This window comes from Populus nigra, chromosome 7 (genome assembly GCF_951802175.1).
Source record: "Populus nigra chromosome 7, ddPopNigr1.1, whole genome shotgun sequence".
NCBI lineage: Eukaryota > Viridiplantae > Streptophyta > Magnoliopsida > Malpighiales > Salicaceae > Populus > Populus nigra.
This window is the reverse complement of record NC_084858.1, coordinates 20,578,554-20,588,710: the sequence shown is the minus strand read 5'-3', so window position 1 is coordinate 20,588,710 and position 10,157 is coordinate 20,578,554. Positions and strand designations below refer to the sequence as shown.

Here is a 10,157-nt window from a genome sequence, read left to right as displayed (position 1 = left end):
ATATGATTTTATCACTTTTTGAATTTTAAAATTGATTTGACATAATAATATATATTGACTCATAAAATTGTACGATTTTACATGCCAACTCGTGATTTTAATAGCATCGTTTATGACCTTTCAAGTGGTCATTTATTACATGGCTAGCTCCACTGAGCAAACCTAATAATCGGTCAAAAAAATTCTATGAAGTGTTAGTAGTTGGCTTTTTGGCTCCACTCATTAAAATCCCAACTGCAAATCTAGACCTAATTGGTCAAAAATTAAAATAGAATTATTAATTATTAAATGTAACTTAATTATAAATAAATTTTAAAGATTGAAGACTAGAATGTAATTGATACAAGAGATTACAATTCTAGACCTATAAACAATCAAGTAAGGATTTAATTGAATAAATTTCTAAAACTAACCTAAAATAATTTATGTTATATTATTTAAAAGACAAATTTATATTTTGTTATTTATAGGGTTTTTAAGTTTCCAGATAATTAGAAAGTTATGCCTTTTATATTTTGTGAGTAAAGTGGAGTACAGAAACACCTTAAGCACAAAAAGAAAAAGAATTAGCACTTAAAAATATAACAATTTTTTTCTCTTAAAAGAGTTTAGAAGATTTTTCACTAGTAAATTCATGTGAATTAATATTTGAGGTTGGACAATTAGACGATTTCTGGTTTGCGACAACCCAACCTTAAGAAAATTATTCAAAACCAAAAATAATATTTAAACTTCAGGTAATTTTCATATAAAATCTAAATAATTCTATATCTATTTAACAGGAAATTTGAACCTCCTAAAAATTTTTAAATTTATCATTTACATTTCGAGATATCCAAAACATTCACCATTTACTTATTGTCTTTGCATGTCATTGTGTCATACATATTTGAAACGATTATAGCAGGGAATTGAAAACTATTTTGGAATGTATAGAAGCCAACTAGGGTGCTATACGCGTCAAGATTGTCTTGCATTGATTTTTTTTTCAAGAATCAGTAACATTTTTGTATCTCACTCGTGATTTAAAGATCTAAAAATTGACAAGATATATATTTCTTTGAATCAGCTCATGACAAGAGTTGTGCAAACTTGGGAACAAAAGAAATCTCACCAGAAACTAAACACTTATGGCCTTTCCCGTGGTCATTTAATACATGTCTGGCTCTACTCATTAAAACCCCAACTGCACTAACAATCATCTACTCACCTCACTCTTTAATTTTTTTTTATCGTATTTTAAATTGGCTAAAGTCTACACATAAGATTTTCATGGTTATTGGCACAACTTTAATTATGAGACTTTTTTTTTGTTTGCTTTTTGTTTTTGTGATTTTCTTTTCTTTTTCTTTTATGTTTTTCTTTTGTATTTTTTATTTTTGGCTATCTTTTAGTTAGTCCTTTTAATATATCGACTTATTTCAAAAAAAATCTACTCACCTCTCCAACACACAATCATTGAAACAAATTATGAATCAAATAGAAAGGTTTTTGAGTGCATTGTTTCTCAACCTTGTTTTTCCTTCTTGCTTATCTATTGACATCATAGCTCCAAACCAACCAATCAAAGATGGAGATGTTCTGGTCTCTAGTGGACAAAGCTATGAACTCGGGTTCTTTAGCTCAGGCATCGATTCTACTCGTCGTTATGTGGGAATTTGGTACCGTAAGGTTTCCAGAACTGTTGTATGGGTGGCAAATAGAGACAATCCTATCAATGGTACCTCCGGAGTCCTAGCTATCAACAAACAAGGTAACCTTGTAATTTATGAAAATAACCGAAGTAGTGTTCCTGTTTGGTCTACAAATGTTCCGGCCTCAATATCAATGACAAATTGCACGGCTCAGCTCCTGAATTCAGGAAACTTGGTCTTGGTTAACCAGGATAGCAAAGGGGTCTTGTGGCAGAGTTTTGATCATGCTACAGACACTCTGCTTCCTGGTATGAAGCTTGGGCTGGACCTGAAAATCGGTTTGAACCGGTCTCTGTCATCTTGGAAGTCCAAAGATGACCCGGGAACCGGAACCATTGTCCTTGGTATTGATCCAAGTGGGTTTCCCCAGTTGTTCCTATACAAGGGTCAAACCCGAAGGTGGCGTGTCGGACCATGGACTGGACTAAGATGGAGCGGAGTACCCCAAATGGCCACTACCTACATCTTCGGTGTTACTTTCGTTAGCAGTGTTGATGAGGTATCTTATTCCTATAGTATCAATAATCCCTCCTTGATTTCAAGAATGGTGGTGAACGAATCAGGAGTGGTGCAACGGATGACATGGAACGATCCTGATCAACAATGGTTCGAAATTTGGTACGCCCCAAAAGAACCATGTGACACCTATGGCCAATGTGGTCCAAATACTAACTGTGACCCATATCAAACAAATAATTTCATGTGCAAATGTCTACCCGGATTCGAACCCAAGTCACCCCAAGAATGGTACCTGAGAGAGGGGTCAAGAGGTTGTGTCAGGAAACCTAACGTGTCCACGTGTCACGGCGGAGAAGGGTTCGTCAAGGTGGCTCGAGTGAAGGTGCCGGATACATCAATGGCGAGTGCGAACATGAGTTTGAGATTGAAAGAATGTGAGCAAGAGTGCTTGAGGAATTGTTCTTGTACAGCTTATGCTAGTGCTGACGAAAGAGGACTTGGATGCTTGAGATGGAATGGTGATCTGGTTGATACAAGAACGTTTTCAGATGTGGGGCAAGAGATTTACATCCGTGTGGATAGAGCTGAATTAGGTACATGTCCAATTCTACTACTACTAACATATTTACTTTGCCTTAGTTCACTTGCTATGCCATGCACAAGTTTTGATTCTTGAAGAAATCTCATAGACCTGATAAATCACAAGCAATCAGTTTTCTTATAATTTATTTGAAGTAATTGACTAATTGTACGAGTAATGTTTTGTTTTATTAATCAGCACGTAATTTTATGAATATAATGTTTGATAAGGGTAGGTCAATAAATGTGTTGACGCGAAATCCATTGATCATTAATCAGTTAAATTTCATCAACTCAATGAACTCGGAATTGATTGTTTTGGTTAAGTAATCATATTATTATTTACTAGTATAATGAAATGAGTAGTTTTGTAACACACACATGCCTATATTGCCACTCGTAGAAATGACAAACATTTTTTTTAACTTTCCTTCTAAGAATATATATTACAAATTAAACAATATACTAAAACCTTTTTCACAGTAATCCATTGTGAATTTCTTTTCCAATCATTAATTTCTTTTCTTTTCAATTATATCATTTCATGGCCAAATTAACTATCAATTTCTTATAATTTGTTATGGAGAAACACAGTTGAAAGAAGGAGGCCCAAAGTACAAAACAAGAAAAAATTACATGTTTGGATTGAAACTCGCACAAGTGTGTTTTGGTCCCCATACCTTTTTTTTTCCAAACACAATCCCTTTACTTTTTTATGATTTGGTTTTAGTTGAAAACTTTATTTTTATTATTTTGAAGTTTCTCATTTTGAGAGATGAGAAAGAAAATCACTAGAAAACAACGTTGAGAGAAATTTGTTTGTTGACAATATTTTAGGCCACTAAAAAAATAATTATTGATTTCAATGAGTTTTATTAGATGAGGAGAGTTTTATTTACGAATATTTTCTTCTTTATCTTACTTAAAAAGTAGATTGGGGTTGAGAAATATTTTTTTCTTTCCATTTGATTTTGTATTTTTAGATGAATTTTCGGTGTTTTTAGTAGATTATTTGGTTTATTGATATCATAGAAATATTTATAAAGTTTTTTTAAGTGAAAATATTGAAAATTATATTTTTGAGTAAAAAAAACACCAACCTAATTTTTTAACTACCTATTTATTGGTTGGAAACTCACGTGGTTTGTCTTAAAAATAAATTACCAACAAAAAAGAAATAGGCAAGAGCACAACCGTGGCCATACAGGCTTGTGCGTGCGTTTTTTTTAGCTTTCGTTTCTTTTTATTTCAATATAAATTAATTAAAACAGATTAATCCAATATATGTGTGTGGGATGCATGAACATTAGGTTTAAATTAAGATTAATTAAAATAAATAAATTAATTAAATAAATATTTGTGATCTTTTGTAATAAAATATTATTTAATTTTTATTTGGTTTTCAAATAAAATTATAACATTTGTTTTATATTAGTGGGTGTTCTTTTTGTGCAACCCTACAAAAAACAATTCTTTAGTTTTATTTAATTATTTTTATGTATGTTTCTATTGTTATTATCATTTGACTAAATAAAAAATTAATTCAAAAAAACAAAGTTATTGAAGCAACAAGATTCATAGTCCATGTTTCGAGATCAAGTATCTTAAATTATATTTATATTTCAAGTTTTCAATTTAATATTTGATTAAATATTGTTTGATTTTTTGCTCGGTTTTCAAATAAAATTATAATATTTTTTCAATATTAGTAGTATTTTATTGTGTAACCCTTGAAAGCATTTTTTTTCTTAGATAGTATTCAATCGCTTTTAAGTGTATATTTGTTTTTATTATTATTTAATGAAATAAAAAATTAATTTTAAAAAATAAAATTATTAAATATAATCAAATTGATGGACATAATATAAGATCATATATCTTTATCTACTTTCATTTTTTAATTTTCTAGTTCGGTTTTTAGTTTTTGTTAATAATTTGTTTTTTTGTATTTATCAGCATAAACAATTCTTAATTTATTTAATTAAATACATATATAAGCTTTTCAATTTACAATTAAAAATCTTTTATATCAAAAATATGTTTAAAACGTCTATATATTCGTGTTTTTTCTTCAAAAAATATAACCTGACCATGGCGAGGCAAGTCAAGTGGCTAGTTTCCCACAAATTGACCATCGGCGACCATGTTTATCATAATTTTGTGACATGGCCATAAAGCATCGCTAGTTAAGCATTAAGTATAATTTTAAAATACATGGCCTTTTCACTAACATCAAATTGAAATTCTTCATCTTATATATCATTATGGACTACAATGGTGTATTTTTTAAAAAAATTTACTTTGATCCTTAAACTATTGTTTTTGCACTATTGAGTTTTTTTTTTTTTACTCAAATTAGAGTCTAACTGCATGTTTTATTTTTTGGTGAGGGTTGAATTGAAAAATAAATGGCTAAAGTGAAAAAATCAGGTAAAATAGATGGTAGATCTGCAACTAATTTAAAAATTTTATTTTTATTCCTTGTCTTTTTAAGCTATTTGTTAATTGGCCCCTATAATTTTTTAAAAAATACATTTTGGTGCCAAACCTTATTTTTCTTTTCTCTTTTTTGGAGGAGAGAGAGGGTTGCTAGATTATAGTTTAGAGAAAAAAAGTTAGTGTTGGGAAAGATTTAGACCATTAAAATGATCAATTTTTGTGTCAAATGATTCCATATAATGATAACAGTTACTATTAGATGTTCTTTTACCTTAAAAACACCTAAAAAACATATGTAAACTCCGAAAGATTTTTTGTTTCAAGTTGATTTTCATGTTTTGGACCAGTTTTTTTTTGTGTTTTTAAAGGCTATGAATTAGTTTAATAAGGTTCTTGTGATGTTTTGTAGATGTTTCGGGTCTAAAAAACAAATAACCCCATTTTTCCGGCCACACCAATGACCAGATTCTAGGATTTAAATACGACGTATCTTCTATTTTTTTCAAAGAAAAAGGGGTAGACAACTAAATAAAAAAAGTATAGGCTTGCGTGCAGACTTTTTCTTGATGAGACCATATGCTAAGCTTGGTTTACCAGACCTAGCAGAGCCTTGCCTCGTATCTTTATTTTTTATATATTTATGGCTTTTTTATATGTGTTTTTTCAAATAATTTTTATAATTTTTAACTTTTAATTAAAACCCCTTTCTTTATGATATTTTTTGGATTTTTTAGCCTTTAATAGTGATTATTGTTTTTAATTATATTGAGTGTGTTTAGTTTATTCAGAGGTTAGTATGATTTATCTGTGATTTTTATATAGATTAAATTTTTTTTTTAATTATATTTTTAATATATGCAACCTTTCATAATATTTTTATTCTAATTTTATTTTATTCAATAAATTCTATGTGTGGGTCAATCTCTATTACAAATTTATTTTCATAAACAAACTTATGAGACACAACCAAGTAAATGACCCGTGTTGCGAGATTAAATATCTTTATTTACTTTGATATCTTAGTTTTTCCAATTATGTTTTTATTTATTATTGATTAGTTTTTCTTTTAATTTATTTACACAATGGTTAGTGTTGTATATAATCAAATGCGTGTATATTTACGATTTTGTTTTTGTGAAAAATTACATTGAAAAATTCAACATGTTCAAGTTTATTTGATCATATATTGGTGATTTTAATTTTGATACTTATTCTTATGATTTTTTTTCTTTTCCTTAAATCTTTTATAAAGGTTTTGTTCTTTTTAATTTCAACTTTTAATTCAAGTTGATAGTGTATTGTTTTTTTTCTTGTTGTCATTGATCGGGTTTTTTATATCTATACTTTCCTGTTTGTTATCATTACATCTTTCTTTTTTTTTTCAATATGATTCAAATAAAACCACCTTATTTAGTTGGTTGAGATTAAAATGTAAATTACAACGCTCAAATATTTTACTAAAAAAATAATAGACTTGCATCATGTCGCAAGCACCAAAAACTAGTGTTGACTAAATAATAAAATGCGCTTCAAAACTTGAGAGAAAAAATCAATACCCCTGAATTAAAAAAAAAATATTGATTTTAACCTCTAAACAATATGATTTTTTGAATTTGTCCTTTCTAATAGTATTTTTTTAAGAAGATTCGATGGAAAAGCTCTTAAAAACCTCTCAGTTCCTCTCTTTCTCTGCTAGTAAACATGTTTTCCCAAGTTTTCCACAATTTCTCAACAAAATCCTAACAAAAAGTGCACATTCAAAAAAAAATATTGTTTAGAGAAAAATGTTTTTTTTTAAAGTTCAATTGTATTTGTTTTTTTTCACTAGAGTTAAGTGGTGATTTATAATTTAGTGATATTTTCTGATTTCCACACCCTTTTTAGCTTCCTTGACACCGTTCCTCTTTTTATTTGAATATTTTGGATACGCGGGTTGGTCTGTGTTTCCAAATGCTTTTAAGTGTTTTTAAGTCCCCATACTTTGTTTTTTTTAAAAAAAAACATAGTTCTTTATTTTCTTATGATTTTATTTTAGTCAAAAATTTTATTTTTATTATTTTTAAGTCTCTAATTTTGAGAAATAAAAAAGAAAGTTGCTAAAAAATAACGAAAAATAGATAGAGTTATTCGTTGGTTATATTTCAGCTACTAAAAAGATTATTCTTGATGTCATTAACAAATTTTATTAGACTACGAGGGTTTCATTTATGTGTATTTTCCCCTTTATTTTACTTAAAGAAGTGGACTGGGGTTCAAATAATTTTTTCTTTTGATTTGATATGGTATTTTTGACAAATGTTTCGGCATTTTGAGTGGATTAGTTGATTTATTAATATTATAAGGATGTTTATTATGTTTTCTTAAGTAAAAATTGGTTGGAAAATATATTTTTGAATAAAAAAAAACACCAACCTGATTTTTCAACTACTTGTTTGTTGATTAGAAACTTGCATCGAAAAAACAAATAACCTCATTCCAGTTACACCCATGACTAGATTTTAGAATTTTCAAATAATACATTGTTTATTTTCTTTCAAATAAAAAGGGTCGAATGACTAAATCCTTTCTAATAGGATTTTTTTAAGAAGACTTAATTTTCAACTCATATCACTAAACATTTCTTATATTTTCAATTTCAGCTAAATATGAAAAGTCAGGACCTCTTGCCAATAAAGGAATACAAGCAATCCTGATAGTGTCTGTTGGTGTGACATTGTTTCTGATCATCTTCCTTGTGTGTTGGTTTCTAAAGAAAAGGAGAAAAGGTAAGCAAATTCCCTTCAAATGTTGCTCCTGAGCAATATATTTTTCGTAACATTATTAAACTCAGGGTGTTGAGTCAGTAAAAATGCGATGTGATGCTGAGCTAGAGTTTCAATATTTCTCATAGTCTTGAGCTCAAAAAAATATACCTTGAGTTATAAGTTTTACCAGCCAGAAATAAGTTTGCATGTTGATGACAGCCAGGGACAGGAAAAGAAGAAACGAATTTCCGCTATCATTAACTTCAAGGTCAAATAGCTGGAGAGACTTACCAATTAAGGAATTTGAGGAAGGTACAACAAGTTCAGATTTACCACTTTTTGATCTTAGTGTCATAGCTGCGGCAACAAATAATTTCTCAGCTGCCAACAAGCTTGGAGAGGGTGGTTTTGGCTCAGTGTATAAGGTAGCCTAGCCTGCCTTGAAGTCCCTTAAACACATAGCATCACTTCAGTTTACATGTTGAACTATGTGAGTGATGAACTTGGATTGCGATTTTCAGGGTCTGCTGCATGATGGAAAGGAAATTGCTGTCAAAAGACTAGCAAAGTATTCTGGACAAGGGATTAATGAGTTCAGAAATGAGGTCGAGCTCATTGCAAAACTTCAGCACAGGAATCTTGTAAGGATATTAGGTTGTTGCATCCAAGGAAGAGAGAAGATGTTGATCTATGAATACTTGCCAAATAAAAGTTTGGACTCTTTTATTTTCAGTATGTCATCATCCTGTCAAATTGTCCCTATATTGTGCATTTTTTAGTTTTTCTCATTCTATAAAACTTGAAAAATGAATACAAGTCTGCATTGATTTGATGAGATTTATGCTTCTTTGGGTACAGATGAACCAAGAAGGTCACAGTTAGATTGGTCTACTCGCCACAACATTATTTGTGGGATTGGTCGAGGAATTTTGTATCTTCATGAGGACTCCAGATTACGAATCATCCACAGAGATCTCAAGGCAAGCAATGTTCTACTAGATGCCTCAATGAACCCAAAAATTTCAGATTTCGGCATGGCTAGAATATTTGGAGTAGACCAAATTGAAGCCAACACAAACCGTGTTGTTGGAACGTAGTAAGTTTATCCTTATTTAATGAGTTATATTGCAGAGTAATGTAAGATTATTTTTAAAATTTTATTGAATAATTTAAGTTTTTGAGATAAAATAGTTTTTTTTTTTTACAGAATATCATAAATTTTAATTATTTTACATAATTAAATTTATAAAATTAAAAACTTATACAAGTTTCAAACTAAGTCAGAAAATAATATAAAATTATTTTTAAAATCTCATCATAATTTTATTTTTTTTTCTGAATAGCCGACTCTATTAATTAAGCTCTTCTTTTCCTATGTTATTGCAGTGGTTATATGTCACCAGAATATGCAATGCAAGGCCTATTTTCAGTAAAATCCGATGTATATAGTTTCGGGGTTTTGCTATTAGAGGTCATCACTGGGAGAAAAAACATCAATTTTTATGATGAAAGTAACTCTTCGAACTTGGTTGGATATGTAAGTAGTAAGATCACATACACATATATTGCCGATTTTAAAATTTCAACTCCAACATAGCATATTGATGTGGAATTTCTTTAGGTTTGGGATCTATGGAGTGAAGGCAGGGCCCTGGAACTAGTGGATACATTGATGGGCGACTCGTATCCTGAAGATCAAGTCTTAAGGTGCATCCAAATTGGTCTTTTATGTGTGCATGAATCTGCGATGGACCGACCATCAATGTCTAATGTTGTTTTCATGTTGAGTAATGACACAACTCTTCCATCTCCTAAGCAACCTTCGTTTATTCAGAAGAAGAGTTACAATAGTGGAGATCCATCAACTAGTGAAGGATCGCATTCTATAAATGAAGTGACTATCACCAAGCTTAGACCTCGGTAGAGGCTTACATATATCAGACGTACTGCATTCATATGTTTATTAATGTTTGATATGCAATAGTTTTTATGATTATGGTTTAAAATATTAAGTTTAAAGTGGAATTCAAGAAAAATTAATTATAATGTATGTTAATTAACTAAATATTTGTAAAACTTTAATAAAAATAAAATACAATTTCAATCACACCATTATATTATACCATACTACTATACCAAGTGGATCCTAGTAGAAGTATCATCGTAGTGAAATATTATTTATTATATTTCTAAGCATGTCGAACCAAGTAGTGTAGTTATTTTTTAATTAACCGACAATCTA

General features: G+C 29.7%; 1 protein-coding gene across 2 annotated transcripts; it reads left to right on the top strand.

Annotated features, from left to right (window-relative positions):
* The first annotated feature begins 1,281 nt into the window (after positions 1–1,281).
* Positions 1,282–9,921, top strand: LOC133699757 (G-type lectin S-receptor-like serine/threonine-protein kinase RKS1). 2 transcript variants are annotated; one of them, XM_062123188.1, is made up of 7 exons: positions 1,283–2,746; positions 7,811–7,936; positions 8,135–8,340; positions 8,437–8,647; positions 8,774–9,011; positions 9,302–9,452; positions 9,537–9,921. In XM_062123188.1, the coding sequence occupies exons 1-7, from the start codon at positions 1,471–1,473 to the stop codon at positions 9,837–9,839; spliced, it is 2,511 nt and encodes an 836-aa protein (XP_061979172.1). In that variant the 5' UTR covers positions 1,283–1,470; the 3' UTR covers positions 9,840–9,921. The 2 variants fall into 2 exon arrangements, with proteins under 2 accessions (XP_061979173.1, XP_061979172.1); XM_062123189.1 differs by lacking the exon at positions 7,811–7,936 and having other exon boundaries at positions 1,282–2,746.
* The last annotated feature ends 236 nt before the right edge of the window (positions 9,922–10,157 follow it).

Bases quoted from the DNA above. Each gene is read 5' to 3' on its own strand.
- LOC133699757 (XM_062123188.1), top strand. From the start codon at position 1,471: ATGAATCAAATAGAAAGGTTTTTGAGTGCATTGTTTCTCAACCTTGTT. The intron at 8,341-8,436 runs GTAGCCTAGCCT...TGCGATTTTCAG, and splicing joins GTTTTGGCTCAGTGTATAAG to GGTCTGCTGCATGATGGAAA. The intron at 8,648-8,773 runs GTATGTCATCAT...CTTTGGGTACAG, and splicing joins TTTGGACTCTTTTATTTTCA to ATGAACCAAGAAGGTCACAG.